Genomic DNA, 24,026 nt, shown 5'->3' with positions numbered 1-24,026 from the left:
TAAATAAAATTACATTGAAATTGAATTAAACTCAGCCCCCTGAAGGACTCCTCTGCCAGTGTCGAGGCCAGCCCACCAAGGGGCTGCACTGCTGGCCCCTTCCTCAGGGGTCTTGACTCCTAGACCAATGCTAGCTGTCAGCCTAGCCCCCTGAAATGTCCCATCTCCTTTGACACGGGTCTCCTCCCACACCCCCTGCAGGCCCCCTTCTTCGGCGATGCCGACTACCTCCTTGGCAGGACTGCTCCCCCTCTGCTGCTGGTCTTCTGGGTGGCCCCCAGAAGAGGCCCATTTCCTCTGTGGTACTCCACGCTGGCCCCCTTAACCATCTCCTCTATTGGTCTTCAGGCTGGCCACCAGATCTATCCCTTAGCCGAGGTTCTTCTTCGAGTCGACCCCCTGACCTATCCTTTACAGGCCTCAGGATTGGGCCACTTCCAGAGATGTTGTCCCAGGTGTTTGGAAATATTAGCCTCCCTGTGAATCTGCATTTGGGTCCTCATTCACCCCCAACACGATGAGTAAAAGAAACCCTACAGGTAAGTCAGTTGTGGCTTTTCTTTACTTATTAAAAGCCTTTTCCCTCCAAAAGCACCAGCTGTGATTCCTCTAGAGAACAAGCAATTAACCTGTCTAATTTTCATGTGACAGCCTCAAATCAAGTGAACTGCGCTGTGTTAATTTTCACCATATTGAATTTCTGGGGGACCATGTGGAAAACATTAACTCACTCCTCTGTTTCAGGGTGATAAATGGAATTATCAGTTAAGGAATAGGCCACTAGAAATCTTCCTCTGTGATTTAATTAGTTTAATAAGCATGTAGCTTTATAGAGTATCTACTAAATTATAGTGGAAATTAAGTTTCTTTTTGCATAGTGATTGCTAATAGATTCTGAATTTTAAATTAAGAATGCATCAAATGTTGGCAGGTTGCCTTAGAGTAGTATTATTTTAACCAAATCTGAAGAGGTGCTGCACACAGCAGTCACACATACTGTTCTTTACAGGGTGGGCCATTTATATGGATACGCCGTAATAACATGGGAATGGTTGGTGATATTAAAGTCCTGTTTGTGGCACATTAGTATATGTGAGGGGGCAAACTCCTCAAGATGGGCAGTGACCATGGTGGCCATTTAGGAGTCGGCCAGCTTGGGCCATGTGACACATCAAACTTATTGGTAATGTCACAAGAAAAACAATGGTGTGCTTGGTTTCAACGTAACTTTATTTCCAGTGAACTCTCCTGTTCCGGCTCATTTGTCAACAAATCAGCATTCGGCAGACTGTTTCCAGCAATGTGCAGTTAGGATCTTCCAGGACTTCACTGGAACACGTCTGGGGTGGGAGACATTTGGTTTAATTTGTCACAGAAGGGTTAATGTACACTTTCACCCTGAACTCACCCTGTAAGCTGGTAAGTTAACTGAAAGTGGTTGAGAACATGTTTCGCCTGTAAGCTAAGTCAGGTAAGAATCAGTCTCTCCAGCACCTTCAGACATCAACTGGTCTGAAGGGGTGGCTTTCTTTGATGTCACTAACCATGACAGTCTTCCACAGCACTGGTACCTAACTGTGATGCAGTTACAACCACACACAGTGGTAATATCAGTGTTACAATAGACTCATACATAACACTAAACACTACACATAGTTTTCTTTCTTTAAATGTAGGATTTAATTTACAATAAAGAGTTGGTTTTGGTTTAGAATTAATTTACTTACACGATCACATAATACTGTATTCTAAAATAAGTGCATACATTTTAGTTTACGCTGTTATGCGCATGATTTAATCTTTTTTTGTTTCCTTGGTTGATGAGCTAAGAGATGAAAAAGGGGCAAAGCAAGCCTATATGGAGACCTGCAAATTGGGTCATGTCATGAATCGGGATCGTGGGGGTTTGATTTAGGTTGTTGTGTGTTCTACCACTTTATGTCTCTTTGTGGGATGATCAGCTACTATTTCCCCTCATTTAGGAAGGTCTTTGAGTTAGTAGTATTGTTTGTTGCCAACTTTTGAGTAGAGTTCTGTTATACTTTGACCTCTTTTATGGGCCCAAGATTTTGATTTTTGTATAATTTAACCAAGTTTGTTTTTTTGGCTAAAGATAAAAGTCCCCCCCCCTTGATCCGAAGGGCCAGCTCTGTTCTGGGATGCCCTCTGGACCCAGTGGAGGTGGTGAGTGACAGGAGAACGGCGGCTAAGCTGTCATCCCTGTTGGACAACGTCTCCCACCCCATGCAGCAGACTGTGACAGCACTGAGCAGCTCCTTCAGTGGGAGACTGCGGCACCCACGGTGTGGGACGGAGAGATTTCGCAGGTCTTTCCTCCCCACGGCTGTCAGACTCCACAATAAAGACTTTAACTGATCAAACACACACATCCATACATATGCAATAACACTAAGTGCAATACTTTTCTGGCATCGTTATATTTTTACTCAGAATACAAATGCTATATACAACTATTTTTATCTTATTGTATATTTTATTCTACTGTATATAGTATTTTATTTTATTCTATTCTGTACAGTTGTGTACTGTATTTATTCTTATTGTATTCTAATTTTTGCTTCATAACTTTTGCACTGTCCACTTCCTGCTGTGACAAAACAAATTTCCCACGTTTGGGACTAATAAAAGTTATCTTATCTTATCTTATCTTATCTTATCTTTTGGACTTTAACCTGCGCCTGTCTTCCTTCACATTAACCTTGCATCAGGATGCCAGACAGCTAGGCAGCGAAGGACTGATGGAATCAGGGTCTGCAGCTTTGCCTGGGCGTAGTTCCATCAGCCGCCTCCTCACCTGGCCGTCACAGTCACGTGTCAAGAAAGGTGAATCTGAAAGGAGGATGTGGGTGGGGTGCTTACCCGAGCCCAACACGTATGAAGGGACATGTACTGTTGGTTTGTTTGATGGCTGAGGTGTTGAGATTGTGTTGTGTGAGGAGGTTCAAAAAGGGCCCAGTGCTGAACCTGCTGAAAAACAAATTCAGCTCAGTGGCTTTATCCAGCCCATTTGCTAGTGCTGATGTCTTTGAGTTTGGCGATCAATCAGCGTAATCCTCATCTATGTTTGATGTTCAGCTGGAGATTGGTCTCAGCCACTCCGTATCTTTACACTAAGCCAAGCCTTCAGTTCACACTGTATACTTCTCAACTCATCCATTTTCCCAGGCCTGAAGATTTTTCATTGAGGAGGGCGACCAGTGACCTTGTGATCCAGAGTGATGTCATCCCATGAGGACACAGAGCATGTCTCAGTGTGGTGTGAATGTAGTCCTGCAGGGCCTCACTGGCTTCCTCACTTCACCTCCTCCAAGACTTGGTGGCAACACTGACACTATGGCTCAGCAACTGTCATTGTACTTAAAGAAAATAAACTTCCTCAAATAGCATATTTTATACATTGTTGTTGTTCCCCGTTTCTCCTTTCAGTGTTATGTTGAAAAAGTCAAATTAAGTTGAAAAACCCTCCCTCTCTGATTCAAAGACATGGAAGAGCAAGAGGTTTTGGACACTAATTATAAACCAAGGCTAAAACAGGAGCAAGCTACTGCTCCACTGAGCTTAGGGTTATACCCAGATGCTGGGGGAAATTAGCATAGTCACAGTCACACACACACACACACACACACACAGCCTCAAAGTGATTAGACCTGCCCTGGATGTGAACAGCAATTACCTGCAATCAGAGCTCTGTCCCTCTTCTCCCTATCTCATTCGTTGCTCTTTCATCTGTGTGTTAGTCTTTCACTTTTTTCTTCTATTATTTTTAAAGGGATCCCCGGGTGTTACCAAGGTAGATTAATGCGCTAGATAGTTTATGTCTAGCTTAGTGTCAGAGTTTTCTGTGCTACAACAGTGGCTCTCTTTTTATTTAGCAGTTATACTGGAATTTTATTGAAGCAGAACAGAACTTAAGGGTGCATAGGCAGGAAGGTGGAGGAGAGTCCTGAAGCAAGACATATCACTGATATCGCTCACCAATTCTTAGCACAAGTATCACAAATTTCTTTTTTTGCCTCACAATGTTGTGGCATGCTGCTTGGGATGGCTATAGCTCAGTAAGTAGAGTTAAGTTTGTTGGTTCGATACTTGGCTGCACCAGTCTGCATCCCATAGTGTCCTTGGAAACATACTGAACCCTGAGTTGTGGGCTTAAATAAAAGTGCTTGTATTAATGGGTGAATGAGGCAAGCTGAGTGCTCAAGTCAAAAAGCGTTAAAACAAAATAAGTCCATTTAACATTTAGAATAATAATAATAATACATTTTATTTATAGGCACATTTAAAGACCCTCAAGGTCACCTTATATTAGTACAGCAAAAATAAGAACATATACACAATTAAATAAAGTAAACAAATAAAATAACAACTATAAAACTAATAGACTAATGAAGAGAATAAATTCCGAACAGATGGGTTTTGAGACGTGATTTAAAAGAAAGAGACTTTATAGTCCAACGATCTGGTGGAAGTGCATGCAAAGGTCCCATGGCAGTCAGATGAGCAGATGGAACGGGTAAAAGCGAAGGTGAAGAGGAGCAGAGTGGACTGGAGGGTGAGTGCGTACGGAGAAGATCAGTTAAGATGGATCAGATGGAGGAGCAAGGTTACGAAGGGCTTTAAAAGTGACAATGAGGAACTTGAAATTGATACATAAACTGGAAGCCAGTGGAGCAGTTTAAGAAAAGGTGTTATACATTCAGACATCTGGGTCAGGATATAATAACAGAAGCTGAATTCCAAACTAATGGAAGTTTATGGAGAGATTTATGGTAAAGGTACCTGGAGGTTTGACAATATGGCATGATGCAGAGAACAAAGTACAAGTGTCTCCTTCAGCAGACTGAAGAACAGTAGTGTAGAAAGCAGATTTAGAAATAGCTTCATTATAATGTTGTACATGTCCTTATGTGCAAGTCGAGTTTCCCTAAAGAGACATTCCAGGCGGCTGCTTTAATCTTCATGTTAATGATTCGTGCTCCATTGCTTCTGACTTTCTTAATCTTCTAGAATCTTAATTTTACTCAAATCCTTTAAAAATCCGCTGAAAACGCATCTATTCAGACATTTGGGTAATGTTTCTGGATTTTGTGATGTTTTACTTGATTCAGGTTTATGTGACCATGTTTTTTAATACCTTTGTAAAGCACATTGTGACATGTTCTGGTCTTAAAAAGCACTAAATAAACGTTATATTACTATCTTACTTGCCAGTTGTTACACATAGATTTCAGGTTAATATGGAGGAACAGTTTGTAATAAAGCAAACTTTTGGATAAATCCTGCGCTCCACTTAAGGATTAGTTATCAAGACATGGTTCTTATTTACACTTCTCTCATTTCTGAACTGCCGCAATTTCAAAGCCGAGCTCATACCATACTGTTTTGTTAGTATAATTATTGCTTCCTCATTTTTTGAGGGGCAAATTTGACTGTGCATTGTAGAATGCTGTTCATTAATGAGATGAACTAGTTTATACACGTATGAATTATAAATTAGCCCCATTTGGATATGGCCCAGTCTGTGGCTGCGAGAGCTGTGCTTGATGTGTGGATTCTGCCTCTGCTACATTCGTGGCAACAGATTGCAGTTCCACAGGGTTCTGTGCTGAGACCAGATCTTTATTTAACATTATAAATTATTCCCTTATGTAATAATATTAATAAACACTTTGCTATGCAGATGATACCTATCTTTATTTACTCATTATGTCTAACCAGACACTTATTTGAGATAGCATTGCCTTGGCTCCCAGCAACACTGAGGAATCTTGGAGTCATTTTTAGTCGTCCTTCAGTGTGCACATTAAACACATGAGAAGGATGGACTTCATTCACACTGCTAAAAATTGTGATACTGAAAAGCTTGTTCATGCGTTTATTACTTCTAGGCTGGACTATTTTTCATTTCCATGTGGTCACTTTCAAAGCTCCCTGAAAAGCCCTCAGTATCAGTCAGAGTACTAACTGGGACAGGATGACAGACTAGATTTCCCTGATATTACCTTTTTCTTTATTTGCTCGCAATTAAATTCAGAATTAGTCCTTCTCGTATTTAAAATCTTGAACTATCATACCCCCATCCTTAAAGACCTTTTAGTACCTTATTATCTTAACACAGTACTTTACTCTAAGGCTGCAGGGTGAGATTGCAGGTTCCCAGAGTTTTCAGTATAATGGGAGGTAGAGCCTTCAGCTACCAGCCCCTCTACTATGAAGCCAGCTCCCAGTCTGGAGATACTCTCTCTCTACTTTTAGGCTTCTTTCTGTTAAAGCTTATATTCAGGGCTTTATCAGGTAACTGAACTCATCCTGTAATGCTGCATTAGGAAGTGTCTGTTGGGGGGACTTCCCATGATGCACTGAGTGTTTCTTCTTCAGTTACCTCTTTTCACTCTGTGTTGATTCACTACTGTATTAAATCATTAGCAATAATTAACCCTGGGCTCGTTCTCCTATAGTTTGTCTTTTATCCTTTGTTTCTCGGTTCCCTTTCCTCTCACCTCCAACCGGTCACAGCAGATGGCTGCCTCTCCCTGAGCCTGGTTTTGCCACAAGTTTCTTCTTGTGAAAAGGGAATTTACTGCTAATTGTGCCAATATTTAATGCTGAAAATGATCATGTCTTTATTTGTACTTGATATTGAAATGAAGAGACGGTGCCTGTGTTTAGAAATATAGTTAAAACTAACTATCTATGAGAACTGTGCTCACATACCATTTTCCCCATTTAGGAAACCTGACCCTTAAAAAACTACATTTCCGCGAAAATGACGCCACTTCCGGTTTCGGGCAGGTCATGGCGGACATGCGAAAGTTCGCGCTGATGGATGTAGGAAGTGTTACGAACAGCTGATCGGAACGGCAAAGCGTGTTTCTGGAATATCATGTTTTTGTCGCTGCAAGCGCTTTTTATGCAGTTTTTGCAAAGCTTTATGTGGAAGGAAACTGTGACCGAGGACAAGCTGATGGCATCAGATGTAAGTACAACTCCTCCGGTTTCATATGCAAAACAAATTATTGCGCTAGCTTATGTGGTTGCAGAGCTACCGGGATTTAAAAATAGTTACGCAAAACAGAGCGTGCTGCTCTGACCGGCTTTAAAGGGTTAATGTAGACACTGCACATGTAACCTTGGCTCTGCATACGATCCCGGGTGTGTTTGTGGTAGCATTGGTTACATTCATTACAGTAGTGCAAATCTTCTTAAAGCCTAATGTCACAAATCATTGGTTTGTTTTATGTAGTTTGGTTATACTTACCATTGTGTGTTACTTTGTGCAGGTCCTATATGTGAAACAGGTATGTGGGAAGGGCTGCCCCAGTACTTCCTGTTTATATAGGATATTATGTCATTGATCATGTCAGTTGGGTGTAACCAAATGAAGGTCTGTAAAATTGTTTACTTCCTTTAAAATAACCTCATGAGTGGGATTTTGTGAAGAGATTGACTTTTCGTTTAGTTGGGTGAATGAGTTTGTTAAGTGGAAGAATGATTTTATTCCTGTTTCTTTGTCTAGACTGTGTTATTTAGTCTACCCTCTATTCTCAATGGTAGAGATTAATGAGTTTCAGCTGTGGGCAGAATTATGTATAAAGCAGATGAGATTTTAACTGGCAGGCTCTTATGTTTTGTGAAACAAATGTTGAAAGGTGACGCCAGAAAAATAAAGGACCCTTAAAAGAAACTCCAACAGTCTGCTGATGCTTTCTTCCTATCACTTGCTGCTTACGTTTTGCTACCTCACACACTTAAAAAGTGAAGAGCAAAAGAAAAATCAGAGTATTTGGCCTCTAGGATCCTTTTAACACAACACATGTTTAGTGAGTGACACTATCTGCTTACCAGCTCAGAGACCCACATAACATTCATAGTCCTTCACTGTTTCCCATGTTTAGCAGTGATTACAAAACTCATTCTTCATCGCCCTCCCATCAGCTCACGCACCATCTCTAGACCTCTGAGCCCCTCCATTTAAGGAGCTGCGGGGGAAAATGACTCATCTCTTCCTGTCTGGTCTTTCAACCTTTGCCACAACAGGCCTGAATTTATTCTTCATCTAAAATCTTCTTGTGGTCCCTTCTGACAAATCTTGGGCTTAATCGCTTCCTTTTTTCTAATCTTCACTCATTCATCCATCTTTCACTCCTTTCTACATCCTTTCATCCATTCTCCTTTGCCTCTTTCACTTACTCTCTTTTCCCCCTCACTGGTTTATTTTCAAAACCATCTCTCCCATTTCATCTTTGCTTTCATCTCCCTTGTGACACAATTTTAAGGAGCTAAAAATAAAAACATTGCTGATGTGAGATGAAATGTGAGGAACTGAGAGGGATTAGAAGTGTTTGGTTTGTATCTGACACCACTGTGCAAAAAAGGGAGGACATAATAGTAAAATAGAAATGAAAATAGAGAGTAATGAAGACACCACAATATAAGATGAGAGAGAATACACAGCAAACAGTAGAGACCGAAAGCTAGATTAAAAAGCGTCTATCTGAATCTGAATCAGCTCAGCTGTCTCAGACGTCTAATCTGAGGAGCTGCGAGAGCACATACAGAGAGAACCGTCCTCAGTCAGCTAATACATACACTCAACAAAAATATAAACGCAACACTTTTGTTTTTGCTCCCATTCCCCATGGGATGGACGTAGAGACCTAAAATTCATTCCAGATACACAATATAACCATCCCTCCCAAACAGTGGTCACAAATCAGTCCAAATGTGTGGTAGTGGGCACATCTGCTATATTGAGATAATCCATCCCACCTCACAGGTGTGCCACATCAGGATGCTGATCTGACATCATGAGTAGTGCACAGGTGTACCTCAGACTGCCCACAACAAAAGGCCACCCTGGAATGTGCAGTTTTTTGCGCTATTGGGGGTCTGGGGACCCAGAACCGGTCAGTATCTGGTGTGACCACCATTTGCCTCATGCAGTGCAACACATCATCGCATGGAGTCTATCAGATTGTCAATTGTGGCCTGTGGAATGTTGGTCCACTCCACTTCAATGGCTGTGCGAGGTTGTTGGATATTCGTGGGAACTGGTACACGCTGTCGTATACGCCGGTCAAGCACATCCCGAACATGCTCAATGGGTGACATGTCCGGTGAGTATGCTGGCCATGCAAGAACTGGGACATTCTCAGCTGCCATCTGCCCTGAACAATGTGAACCATGATTCATCCGTGAAGCGCACACCTCTCCAACGTGCCAGACGCCATCGAATGTGAGCATTTGCCCACACAAGTCTGTTACGGCGACGAGCTGGAGTCAGGTCAAGACCCCGATGAGGACGACGGGCATGCAGTTGAGCGTCCCTGAGACGGTTTCTGACAGTTTGTGCAGAAATTGTTTGGTTGTGCAAACCAATTGTTCCAGCAGCTGTCTGGGTGGCTGGTCTCAGACGATCTTGGAGGTGAACCTGCTGGATGTGGAGGTCCTGGGCTGGTGTGGTTACACGAGGTCTGCGGTTGTGAGGCCGGTTGGATGTGCTGCCATATTCTCTGAAACGCCTGTGGAGACGGCTTATGGTTGAGAAATGAACATTCAATGCACGGGCGACAGATCTGGTTGACATTCCTGCTGTCAGCATGCCAATTGCACGCTCCCTCATTGCTTGTGGCATCTGTGGCATTTTGCTGTGAGACAAAACTGCACATTCCAGGGTGGCCTTTTGTTGTGGGCAGTCTGAGGTACACCTGTGCACTACTCATGATGTCAGATCAGCATCCTGATGTGGCACACCTGTGAGGTGGGATGGATTATCTCAATATAGCAGATGTGCCCACTACCACACATTTGGACTGATTTGTGACCACTGTTTGGGAGGGATGGTTATATTGTGTATCTGGAATGAATTTTAGGTCTCTACGTCCATCCCATGGGGAATGGGAGCAGTAACAAAGGTGTTGCGTTTATATTTTTGTTCAGTGTACTAATACTGTACATATACATATATCAGAAGTTTTTAGCAACTGTCAGCTAGTTTAAAAAGACTATAATATATTTTATTAAATCAAATATTCTTCATACAGAGCCAAAGGACACACAGCATTTGGTTTTGACAGGACATTTAAGACGTCTTCTGACATTTGTCTGACTCTGGGTCATATGGGCAGCTGAGTAAGAAGAATGACCAGACCTCCCTCTCCATATCCACACCTTCAGCTGTTTTAAAGGTAGACTGCAAAGTTACCATGTCACCCAAGGACATGATATCTCAAATCGTCTTCCAAAGATACTTCCTCCTGTGATACATAAAACAAGGATTCAAGAAACCTGAACCAGAGATATGTGATATGTGAAGCCCCCCCTCTGCTTTCTTCTGTCCTCTGTCTCTACAAGCAAAATATCTTTGGTTTTGTTGCTGCTATCACGAGCCAATTAAATACCTCACTCTGATTTCTAGGGTGATTGTGGCTCTGGTCATCCACTAATCAGAAGACTGGTTGTTGGAGCTCCTCCAGTTGTGCATTCAATGTTGTTTTTTCTCTGTGTGTAAATGTTAGATTTACACACAGAGAAAAAACAAGAAGAAACTTGAATGAAGACAATAGCAGAAAGTCCTTTCAGTGACAAAAGTGAGAAAAGCACCAGTCCACATGACTCACATTTTTCCATTTTGCAGCAGATTTCAATGCAAGACACCCTACGAGACCACCCATCTCCCATGCTACAGTCAGCAAACTGCTTGCTAAGTTTCATGAAACTGGTTCAGTGTTGGATTTGCCAAAATGTGGATGCAAGGAAACTGTCACTAATGAAGAAACATCAGTGGCTGTCCTAGCTTCATTCAGCAAGAGCCCACAGCGTAGCACTCGCCGCATGTCACTGGAGAGTGGCATTAGTCCAACATCCCTTCGGCGGATATTAGCTACTCACAAATGGCACCCTTACAAACTCCAGCTACTGCAGCATCTCAATGAGGATGACCCAGATCGGCGCACAGAATTTGCAGGATGGGCAAAACAAAAATTGGAACAGGACCCTCAGTTCACGCAGAAGATTTTGTTCAGTGATGAGGCAAACTTTTATGTGATGGTGAAGTTAACAAACAAAACCACTGCTACTGGTCTGACACTAACCCACAGTGGATGGATCCCTCCAAGACTGTTGGACCAACAAAGTGATGGTTGGGTGTGGTATATGGGGCACAACGATAGTGGGTCCATTCTTCATCAATGGAAACCTCAAGGCCGCTGGATATTTGAAATGGCTACATGATGATGTGTTTCCCTCTTTATGCACTGAAGCTGGCACGTTCCCTGAGTGTTTCCTGCAAGATGGTGCACCACCACATTATGGGTGCAGGTCCAAGCATTCCTAGATGAACAGTTTCCTGGAAAGTGGATTGGTCGTCGTGGGCCAGTTGAATGGTCTCCCGATCTGACCCCCTTGGACTTTTATCTTTGGGGTCATCTGAAGGCAACTGTCTCTGGTGTGAAGATACGAGATGTGCAGCACCTGAAACTACGGATACTGGATGCCTGTGCTGGCATTTCTCCTGCGGTGTTGCTATCAGTGTGTGAAGAGTGGGAGAAGAGGGTTGCATTGACAATCCAACACAATGGGCAGCACATTGCACACATTTTATAAGTGGTCAGAAACTTGTAAATAACTCATGAAAGAATAAAGTTACGGTGAAACCAAGCACACCATTGTTGTTCTTGTGACATTACCAATAAGTTTGATGTGTCACATGATCCTCTTCCTATTGGAAAAACAAAAGTTGTATCCAAGATGGCCGACTTCTAAATGGCCACCATGGTCACCACCCATCTTGAGGAGTTTGCCCCTCACATATACTAATGTGCCACAAACAGGACTTTAATATCACCAACCATTCCCATGTTATTACGGTGTATCCATATAAATGGCCCACCCTGTAGATGAACTGACAATGAAATACTTCTTAGTTGATAAAATTGAAAGTAAGGTTTGTATCCATAGCGACTCTAGACATTGTAATGCAATGCCTGATCAAGTGAGGATCTTGTTTATCACCACATATTTTCTTTTTTTTTTTCTTTTTTTTTTTTTTCAAGCATTGAAATATTTGCATTGTTGCAGCAACTTTCCAAACAAGAATTCAGTATGATGAAAACATACCTTATTTAAGGTCTCACGCATATCTTCTGCCATCTGACACACATACACACACTCACAAAAGAAATATTCTGAGAACCCACAGCAAAAGTGTAACCCTTTTGGAAAGATGTTTCCCTCTGCTTCAGTGAGTTGTCTGTCAGAAAAATTTTTCACCCACTTGTCAACATCCTTGGTGTGAGTCTGGTATCCATCTGCTGGCTGCTGAGCACACACCCTGTAGTTATTTCTGATGCAGTTCAGTTACATTTTGACCAGTTAGACTAAGTTCCTCATCAGGTTCACCTCCATCCTTACAGCTCGCATTATCACTCCTGAAGGTTTGTTGGTTCTTTGTTCTTTGACTTTGAGCTTGGATTTATTGAAGCTTGTGTTGCATGCTTCTTCATCCTCACTGGGATGACACTTTTCTCTGGTCTTGCTTCCTGAGATTTCAGTAATTATTTGACCAGATTTGTTACTTCATCTAGGATTAATTCATTCTTTAGACACTGAATCAGCTGTAGCACCTTCGCTATCCCCCGCCACAAAAATATTTTTCCTTTCCATTTCTTTCCATCACATTCACCCCACCTCACTCATTAGTGGCAGCACCCGTGATACCGCTTGTCATTTTGGCCAGTGGTCACTTGCAGTTTAAACACAAAGGCATGAGGCTGAAATAAACTTCATACATTTACTTGTGGTCAGCGACATAACCGCCAACACTGAGGCTTCGAACCTCGCTTCAGACTCGATAGGCTATTTATTGTGACGCAGTGGACCGGAGCTTGCTTTAGTTGACATCACTGATTACGTCTGAACGACTTCACTGCTGTTTTAAAGAAAACAATAAGTAATGCACTTCCCTGCCATGGCCTGTATGCACGCTCACCATGCAAGCCTCTGTTGCTGAATGGAAAAATGTATCGAGCAGGGACGAACTGGGAAAAATAATTGGCCCTGGCAATTTTGGGCCAGACGGCCTATCATGATTTTATTGCATATACTTTTCTTTTCTTTGTCTGTCTTAGTTTTTCAGCTCCACACTTCCACACTAAACTCTGTTCTACATGTTGCACGAGTGCACAGTGAAGGTAGGGGAGAGGAGGGTTTCGTTAAGGATTTGATTGGGCAATACAGTATTGGTAATGAAAATGAACAAATGGACTGCTGTCACTGCTTGAAGGGTTGCTGTGCACCAGCCCTACAAATTGACCCATTGGCTCAAATTAGTGTTGGCCCACCAGATTACCAGTCAGGCTTTGGTACCAATAAGATAACTGGTATAAAAAAAAATCTGCTTCTATTTGAAGCTCAGGTGGTAGCGCAGGTCCCCTACTAACTGGAAGGTTCGTGGTTCAAACCCAGTTTACTCCAGTCTGCATGCCATATATGCTTGGGCAAGATACTCATCCCATGTTGCCATTTATTGACCAAAATTTTTACAAAATTAGACTGACCCATCTGGACACAATTTGATTACCAGTCCAGCACTAGTTTGTGGTGAACTTCAGCCACAAAGAAAAATAATGTCAATCTTCTTTTAACCTGACTGATCAGTGTGAGCCCTACCAACAGCTGTCAGCACTACTTCTATCTGAATGGTATACAACCTCATTTGGAAAAAAGTATCCTCCTACTAACCCAGAAAGGGTTTTTTGTATGAGCAAATGTGCGTGTCTGTAAAGAACTGAGCAGGAAGTGAGTTCTGCTGGGATCCTAGACTACCAGACTCATTACAGCATCCCTACAGACTCACAAACATGCAATCAGTTGCTCCACTCCACCAAACCCAAATCCTCCTTCTGCTCTGTAGAGCCCCACAAACTACATGCGACTCATACAATTAACCCTTCACCAAACCCCAACTGGTTGTGTGTGCATGAGTTAATATCCATCACTCCCCTACTTACTTACCACCAGAGATGGGCAGTAATGCGTTACGTTAATCGTTAATTACTGTTACTTTCCCTTAAACAGGTTGCGTTACTTCATTACTAAACTGTGATTTTGTTTGTGAGAGTGTCTCATGACAATGACGTACGAGCGTGCGATGTCCGTGGCAGCAACAGACGTGTGCAGATCAACAATGGATAATATATAGAGTGCAGGAGAGAGTACGACCATGCAGCGTTTAAAGCATGGAAGTACTCACATTACTTTGAGTTTGACTCTGTAAAAAGTGACAAAAACATCAGCGTGGGGAGAAAACTTCTTTCTGCTGTGGCACCGGGCAAACCTCCACCAGCCCCACTCCTGCTAAACAGGTGAAAATAGATTAAGGAGCGACAGGACTCAGTGCCGCTGAATCTTTGATTTATTTTTTGCTGTGTTTTACTTGCATCTATTTGAAAGAGCGAGTGTAAACACAAATTTTTTTTATTTTATATGCAGAAAATAGGTTTAAATGTAAAACTAATTCATTCAAGTCAGAGACTGTTGCATATAATTTCATTTTGCTTGATGCAATGTGCATGAAGTTAAAAGATTAAATTAAAAAAACACGTTTTAAAAAGAGACTTTTTCATTTGATTCACTTTTAGAAGATGGCAGCTGTCTTTGCTGCCATCTTCTGTCCATAAATGTTATTACCTGAACCTGACTCAATGCATATCTGTCCTTCATTAAATGTGTGTGTTTTTATCATGTTATGAGTGTGCTCTTTTTATAGCCCAACAGAAGAGCAGCAGATTAAGGAGCTTCATATCCTTCACACACACACACACACACACACACACACACACACACACACACACACACACACACACACACACACACACACACACACACACACACACACACACACACACACTAAGCATCCAAGTATCATTGTCCAGCTTGGATTGAAAACACAGTTATGCACAACCATATTGCAAAACAGACTCATAAACCTTACTTTGATAAATGTCCTCACAGACATTTTGGACATGAGTGAGCATTTCCAGTTCATTGCATGTCTTGACTGTTCTCTTAAGTTATCTTGTAGTTGTAAGACAGGCATTCATTTTATGGTTTTCATACCTCTGTGGGTCTGACAAATGCGTGAGGTTTAATAATTGTTGCATCTATATTAAAATATTATGTGTAAGCTGGTATATTTTTCTTAGCTGTGCAGATGGTCTTTTTTATATCAATTGTTCAACATTTTGTGATGTTAAACAACCATAAAATAAAAACAGAACAGAGTGGGAAAATTATATCGAATTGCTGTTTTCTGGATATATTCACAATATTTTTATAGAATATTTAGGAAAGACAACAACTGGAAATTTCTAATTGTTTTCCATTCAGTGTGTCTTGGGTCTTTTTTAGACGCCTGGATACAAGCATTTATAGCTCGGTATGTTAAATATCTGCAGAGATGCCCAGAGCATGGAGACAGACTGTTGGATTTGGCCTCTGACAGACAGCCGTAGTCATACACTGAAAAATAGATCGGGTGGTAAAATATAACACAGGGAGACAGCGGAAGGTGGCACACAAGAACAAGACAGAGAAAGAGAATCTGCTGATGGGGAGCAGAGAAGAAGATGTAAACTAAGTGGAAGGAAGAGAGAGGGCGTGGGAAAGCAAGTAAAAAAGAAAAATTGAAGGTTGGAAAAAGAGGAGTAAAAGAAAGTGAAAATAGAGAGAGAGAGAGAAGGTATGGCACTCTCCCAAACTAGGCTATCTGACACTGTGCAGCAGCGTCCATCAGGCCAGCTGGATACTATTTCCAGCTTGAGATGACCTATCAGCTGTACCATGGGGGAGTCAATGAGAGAGAGACATAGAAACAAGAGAAAGTCAGTGTATGTCAGAGGGAGTGGGGCTTTATTAATTTATTAAAGCTTTATTTAAGAAGTCCCAAAAGAAAAAAAAAATTTACACAAACAGACAGGCTAAAGGAAAGCCAGTGCCCAAGGAAGCAAAAGAATGGAACTAGCTCGTGACTCACCACTCCATGGACCATGCCAGGCCACTCCCCTTTTACAAGATCATTAACTGGAAATAGAATCACCACAGCCTCCAACGCAACGCAAGCAACACCGTGTCTGGGTCACAGTTCACATACAAAACAACCTCCCCCAGAGCATTTTAGCCATGTGCCACCAGGAATTATTTAATGAATGAAATGATATTAACAATACACGCAGCATTACATACAATGACTGGGTGTTTGACAATCCCAGACTTGATACATATGATTTCATTAATTGCTCATTTGCTCAATTAAAGTGCACTATATCAGTTCCACCACATGTACATCCATGAATGTGTTTTAGAAAACAGATCTATTTATTTATGAAAATTCCTAGAATATTTTATTATAATTGCAAGTCACTTGCAATCATGAAATGAGGTAACATAACTGACCCTATGGCACACCGATGAAAGTATTGGAATATATATATATATATAGAGAGAGAGAGGATACATGCGTATTCGGTGATCTTGTAACATATAGGCTCAACCTTGGATGATAAAATGGCAGAATGTCACGTAATGTAAGAAACTACCTCAGAGGAGTACTTCAAGTCCAGAGTCATCGGTTGTTTTTATTATCAATACAAACAATTCAAACACTTACTGTCTTTAAGAATTATCTGATTGCTTAGTTCTTATGTACAATACTTACAAAAAGGGTCAACATGATCTGTAATGTGATACCAAAAATTTAAATAATTAGAAAAATTTCAGGAGGTTGAATTATTTCTGTGACAGTCGACGGATTTTGTTTTGTGTTTTTTGGATATTGTTATATTATAGAGACTTTTGTTTTCGGTTTTGTTAGTTTTTTTGTTTTTGAGTTATTTCTATCTAGTTTTTAGTTATACAGTAGTTATATTTCAGTAGTGCTAATAGTGTTAAATTACCTCATTAGGGCCCGAGCACTGACAGTGCAAAGGCCCTGTTGTATCTGTTCCATTTCTTTTGATGGAACAGATGCAACAATTTCGTTTTTGAGGGCTTCAACATTTTCAAAAACTCGTGAAATTTTGCACACATGTCAGATCCAGTGAAAGTATTTTTTATGTATTTTATTGTTTTTGTACACGGACATTTCAAAATGACTCCCAGTGAAGCACACACCGCTTTCATTTTGTAATGACTCTCACTAATAAGCACATGTGTGGCTAAAGATCCTGATTGTTCCAGCCCTGAGATTTGCAGTACAAGAGCACCATAGCAAGGACAAATCTGGCTTTTGTCTAACCTGTGACGCTGTGACTAAATGACTTCACTCTGACATACAACAACAAGACAAGGGTCGCAAACATGAGCTGTTTTTAGATTTGATAAAGGCTACAACAGGCCTCACCCTCCTCTTTAGGAAGCAAACAGACTTATTGGAAAGGTAGTTATTATTTTCAGAAACAAAAATATTTGGAACATTTTTGCTGACGGGAATTATAAAGACTATAAATTGCCAATGATGTCTAAACAGCAATAAACGACTTCAAATATATTTTTAATCTAGCAAGTGTTTACAGAAAAAGTGGATTCGAACATAGACATGGACGGATTTTCACATGGAACCATAGTAATGCGCTCAGCTCCTCTCAAACTGTGTATCAGTTATATACAGGAAACTGCGTTCCTTTACACACACACACACACACACACACACACACACACACACACACACACACACACACACACACACACACACACACACACAGGGAGGGGATGTTGTGGTTTCCTACCAGATCGACACTTGATAATTTCTCCAAACTCGTCTTCCGCCGGCTCATCACAATAGTCCTCAGGGCGCACACCCTCCGCCATCGACAAAACGCACCGGTTTTAATGCTAATTAATGGGGAGAAGTAAAGAAACGGACAGATTAAAATCCACCAGGGGGCAGCGCGAAATGACAAATTTCAGAGCAAACTGTCAAAGGTAGAGCGCACGATGTAGAACTGTGGTGAAGCAGTGGACAAAGTCAAGCGGAGCACTGATCAGTCTGTCACAGGGGCACAGAAGGAGAGGAGCAGGTGTTCTAGAGGGGGCTGGGTCTTAGCGCATTCCCACCTCTAAATAGCAGGGTGTTGGGGGAATAGCTCATCGTGGGCCCCTGTCCCGTTTGACAGACGCCAAGCGTAAAACTCGACACCCAACGAATCTATCGGCGGATTCGTTGGGTGTCGAGTTTCCGCACAGAGTTGATGGTGAAGTGTGAAAAATATCAAAGTGAGTCACCCATGGACTCATCTTTCACCTGCAGGTGGTCAGATCTCATGCTTCCAGCGATAGTAACAAAAATTATTAAAGCATTAGGATGAGTTCACTTTGATGTTCACAGATTTAGGTCATGGGCGTCATATGTGAAATTAATCGTAAAACCTTATCCTAAAATATCATTAAAGGTAAAAATGATGTGTATCCTTGACATCTGTAAGTTACAGTTTTTTACAGACGCTAGGACACATTTCTCAATACTTAGGTCACTTTTGCAAAACTCCTCACACAGTGAGCACAACAGAAGTCTATGTGGGCTAAACTGAGGACCAGTTATCATTGTTTTGGCACAAAATGCATTCAATGACTACATCTCTCAAATTTCATGAATTATCTTCTCACTCAGACACAACAACTGCCAAAAATCTTTGTACGTACAGGACATTTTGCATGTGCTTACATACTGTTTTCAAAACTGTTAAACTTATGGCCAAAACAATAACATAATGCAAAACTTAAAAAGACAGCAAAATGCAACAGCAATATTTTATTGAAACATATTTTAAATCTAAAAATGCAGTTTAACCAGCCACAGCTGATTCTCATTGTAGATGAACATCTACACAGATGTTACTCCTTCAATTGTTCAACTCCTTCAATTCTGGCAGCCAGAAGATTCTTTCCTAGGTGTGTTGCCCTAGATGACATAAGATGTGATGTGGATGAGAACCTGTGGCCAAATGGAGAAGACCGAGTAGATTAGCATTACTACTGTATGTGTATCAGTGGATGGTGTGTATACAAATTCTTGTATTTTGGGATTACTTAGTGCAAAAAAATAAAACTACATAAACAAATATTAACGAATTCTGCATGATGTCTGATTCATTCCAGTAACATATATTGAAATTATAAACAGAGATGTGTCCTTGTTTTACACAGGAAACACTGTGTAATGCTACATGTTGTTAGTGTTTTTAGGTCATTGTTTTGTGGGTGACAAAGTGTGTTTGTCGGCTGTCAACCTTTGCTAGTGTTCTGGAAGAATGAGTTTATTTGAGACCTGAATGATGTGTTTTGGTAGTTGTAGTGCATTTTGAATGTGAAATGAACTGTTTTGCCAAGCTGACGGTCAGTTAGGAGGATTGTGTGAAGAGTTTTGCAAAAGTGACCTAAGTATTGAGAAATGTGTCCTAGCTGCTGTAAAAAAACTGTAAACTTGAGAAATGGAGAGTTGAGATAAGAGTTAACTGTTGCTTCATTTCTCCTCTTTTCTCTTCCTCAGTTTCTTCTCTTTCTTGCTCATATCCATTTTCCTTGTTACCATATGTTTAGCCTGTATTGTTCAGGCTGTGTTTTTTTCCTTGTGTTTTGCTGTTTTTGTTTAATCATGATTTATCATTGGTTCTTCTGTTGAACTTGTTTTTTGTTAACCTGCTCAAACTGCTTGCAGAATGCTTTGTTGCAGTTTTCCTCATCCCCTTAAAGTTGCTAGGTTACTAGTTTTAACCCTGTAAAACTTGAAATAAAACTATTAAATAATTGCAAGACAATTAGAATTTTTTGAGTGTCAAGGCTCGCTATGTGGCAAACAAGAACTGGACCCAAAGCATAGGACTCAAAGACAAGCTATGAAATTCAAAAACAGCTTTAACTGCTGAAAACCTACAAAATAGCATAATATAAGGCAGGAGCAAATCTACATACAGGCATACAGGACAACAAGGTAACAGAAAACAGGTGGGAGGGGAAGTAGAATTAAACACAGTATAAGGGTTTTCCTGTCTTATTTTGATAGTCTGTTGTCACTAGTACTCTGAGACCAGGACTAATCTAAACTTAACAGTCTACAAGTTTTTATTTGTATCATAGCTATATCTGGCAATTGTGTGCAATATATTGCTTAAAATGTATTCTGCAATTTATTCAGGTTTTCTGAGGGGAAAAATCCCCTTGAAAACATAAGGCACGCAAAAAACTCTTTCAAAATGTTTCCACTTGATATGTGTTTTGTTTGGATACATTTTCAATGTGAGCTATTATGGATTGATTTTTACTATACTTTACTGTACTGATTTTACAATACTACCTGGGAACCTAGGAGCTATGTTTACATTCTGTGTTGCATGGGGACATGTTTAATTGTTGCGCTTCGTTTTCCACCAAGAATCACCTCTGGGTGGTCTTGGGTCGATTTGTGCCATTTTTCATTGTTCATTTACACGCCATTTGCACTGTGTTGAATGGAATATAGCGAAAGTCTGCAAAAAAAAGTTCGGTCACATTTACTGTTAAAATTTCAGTATGACTTCCGGAAATTAGCTTCAGTGGCTAAGCTACAGACAAACTTACACTATCGGTCCTAGTGGTCGATTTGTGCCCCATTGAAACCCATTATAAACGCTATTTTTCACGGCAAAAAAATTACGGTCAAATCGATCGTGATCGGTTATGTTTCCGTTTCCGTTTGCAGTACTGGCCTTAGAGTTGTAATTTTTTTATTTGTCCACCGGGTGGCGCCCTTGCTCCACATTTGACCCCGGGCTGGAAAACAGCGGGCTGCTTAAACAGACCTGCGGGAAACGAAGCCTCATTTCCGGCGTGCAGCAGCGGCTTCGCCCGCTGATCGGGCGGGACCATTTTCGGCCCCTAGGACCGTTTGAGGGTGCATTTTTTTTTTAATCAACAGGAAATGACGTATTTGTTGTGACGTGGTACCGGACGTGTGTGTTGGAAAAAGGGGTCCGACGCAACATGCCCCGGTCATCGTCGGGAGTTAACCCGGGAGGATGCACTGATTTCGGCCTAGAGGAGGAGCATTTGCCGCCTGGAGACCATTTTCTGGTCCTGAAAAAAAAAAAAAAAGGCGATCGAAATGAAGGTTGGTGCCAATCTTTAGTCCATCTAAAGGCCTAATTATAATAACAATCAAATATTACTTCAAATGTTTTTTTTTTTTAATATTTCGTTTTGTTTTGGGGGGCTAAAAAAAACGGTGCGCTCATGTAATTAAACTGCGATTAAAAGGGTTAAAACCCCCGAAATATAATTAAAACTTTACATGGATAGTTCAGGGAGAAGTAGTTTTAAAAGATTGGCTAATTTAAAGTGGAATAAAATATTAATATATAAATTTTTTATAGCACTTTTTTGGGCGTGGTCGATTTGTGGCTCTAGGTCCGATAGTGTATGCATTTTTCTAGGACCCCCCAGAGGTTAAGAGTGAGAGAAGTCACAGTCCTGTGCTGAGCTACACAGTTCAGCACTACACTTGCAATAGCTGAGGACGTAGAGCAAGTCATCTATTATTCAGAGGTTTGGTGGTTTGATCCCTGGTTGTGCCAGTCTGCGTGCCCAATATCCTTGGGAAGGAGCTTTCACTCTTCACCTTCTCTGTCTGAGGTATGCAAGGTTCTTGTGACCAGTCCGTACGATAAGGTGCATGGACACCTCCAGCCAATGTCTTCATTCCTCCAGTGCCATCCTGACAGCCAGTACTTCCCGGTCACTTCCACTGGAGAGAGATGGCCAGAGAAAAAGACACAAGGGTGCATTTTACTTTCCTTGGATTGTGAGAGAATGGCTTCGACCCCAGAATCTGAAGCATTTACTTCCTGAATGTACTCATTCAAGGTGTTCTGGGCAGCATTGTTACACACACACACTAACAAATGCTGGGTTAAAAATAACCCAATTTGTAATCCAGTGCTGGGTCAAATTTGGACCGAGCTAACCCTGGGTTGTTTCAGCTTAACAGGGTTGGGTTGTTGGTTTGACCCAGCACACTGGGTTAGGATAATTATGAAAAAAATGGGTTACATTGACCAATGTTTAACGCTGAGGTCACCAAAAATTGGGTTGAAACTCATAACCCACCACAAGGGTTATATTACCATTAACATTTGGGTTAAGATTTTATTTACTGGGCGCTGGTTTAGCTCAGTTGGATGAGCAGGTGACCATATGCTGCATAGCTGAGAGTGGTTGACCTGGGTTCAAGTATGACCTGTGGCCTTTTGCCGCATGTCTCCCCCTCTCACTTTCCAGTCAGTCTTCACTGTATCTGCCTAATAAGAATCACTATTAAGGCTGAGAGAAGTCACAGTCCTGTCCTGAGCTGCACAGATCAGAGCACCAGCTCCAGGCTCAGCAGCGTCAGTAACAGAGGGGCTAGACTCAGGCAATTTTCACTGGGAGACAAAGTGCTTGTATTGCTCCCTTCTTCCAGCTCAAAGTTGCTTGCCAAGCGGCAAGGACCCTTTGTGGTCACGCGGTGAGTTGGGGACGTTGACTATGAGGTCGCACGGTCTGACAACAGATTTTCAATTCAATTCAATTTTATTTATATAGCGCCAAATCACAACAAAAGTCGCCTCAAGGCGCTTTCTATTGTACAGTAGATACAGAGAGAAGCCCAACAATCATATGACCCCCTATGAGCAAGCACTTTGGCGACAGTGGGAAGGAAAAACTCCCTTTTAACAGGAAGAAACCTCCGGCAGAACCAGGCTCAGGGAGGGGCGGGGCCATCTGCTGTGACCGGTTGGGGTGAGAGAAGGAAAACAGGATAAAGACATGCTGTGGAAGAGAGACAGGGGTTAATAACAGAGAGAGGTCTGTTAATACATAGTGAGCGAGAAAGGTGACTGGAAAGGAAAAACCCAATGCATCATGGGAATCCCCCGGCAGCCTACGTCTATTGCAGCATAACTAAGGGAGGATTCAGGGTCACCTGGTCCAGCCCTAACTATATGCTTTAGCAAAAAGGAAAGTTTGAAGCCTAATCTTGAAAGTAGAGATAGTGTCTGTCTCCTGAATCCAAACTGGAATCTGGTTCCACAGAAGAGGGGCCTGAAAACTGAAGCCTCTGCCTCCCATTCTACTTTTAAATACTCTAGGAACAACAAGTAGGCCTGCAGTGAGAGTGAAGTGCTCTAATAGGGTGATATGGTACAGGAGAAATCTGCTCTCTCTTTCTAGTCCCTGTCAGGACTCTTGCTGCAGCATTTTGGATCAGCTGAAGGCTTTTCAGTGAGTTTTTAGGACTTCCTGATAATAATGAATTACAGTCGTCCAGCCTGGAAGTAATAAATGCATCAACTAGTTTTTCAGCGTCACTCTGAGACAGGATATTTCTAACTTTAGAGATGTTGCGCAAATGGAAGAAAGCAGTCTTACATATTTGTTTAATATGTGCGTTGAAGGACATGTCCTGGTCAAAAATGACTCCAAGGTTCCTCATAATGTTACTGGAGGCCAAGGTAATGCCATCCAGAGTAAGAATCTGGTTAGATACCATATTTCTAAGCTTTTCAGGGCCGAGTACAATAACCTCAGTTTGATCTGAATTAAGAAGCAGAAAGTTAGCGGCCATCCAGGTCTTTATGTCTTTAAGACATTCCTGCAGTTTAACTAATTGGTGTGTGTTATCTGGCTTCATGGACAGATAGAGCTGGGTGTCATCTGCATAGCAGTGTAAATGTATGCTATGTCTTCTAATGATGCTGCCTAAGGGAAGCATGTATAATGTAAACAGAATTGGTCCTAGCACTGAACCCTGTGGAACTCCATGATTAACCTCAGTGTGTGAAGAGGACTCTCCATTTACATGCACAAACTGGAGCCTGTTAGATACAAACCACTGCAGTGCAGTACCTGTAATACCTACAGCATGTTCTAACGACAGATTTATCATCTCAACCTCCTTAAAGCATGGAGAGAGGCTGAAACCGCTTCTCTGGTGAGTC

The 24,026-nt window shown here is 41.5% G+C and overlaps 1 protein-coding gene across 2 annotated transcripts in view; it reads right to left on the bottom strand.

Moving 5' to 3' along the window:
- Nucleotides 1-18,063, bottom strand: part of dmd (dystrophin) — a 289,532-nt gene extending 271,469 nt beyond the window's left edge. For both annotated transcript variants that reach the window (XM_085449001.1, XM_085449002.1), the window contains exon 1: nucleotides 17,805-18,063. In XM_085449001.1, the coding sequence (XP_085305127.1) occupies nucleotides 17,805-17,886 (82 nt within the window). In that variant the 5' untranslated portion in view covers nucleotides 17,887-18,063. The remainder of the gene's footprint in view (nucleotides 1-17,804) is intronic.
- Between the last annotated feature and the right edge of the window lie 5,963 nt (nucleotides 18,064-24,026).

This window comes from Copadichromis virginalis, linkage group LG23 (assembly GCF_057382275.1).
Source record: "Copadichromis virginalis isolate Kocher_CV1m ecotype Utaka linkage group LG23, C_Virginalis_male_GT1.1, whole genome shotgun sequence".
Taxonomy (NCBI): Eukaryota; Metazoa; Chordata; class Actinopteri; order Cichliformes; family Cichlidae; genus Copadichromis; species Copadichromis virginalis.
This window is presented reverse-complemented; position numbering and strand designations above follow the sequence as displayed.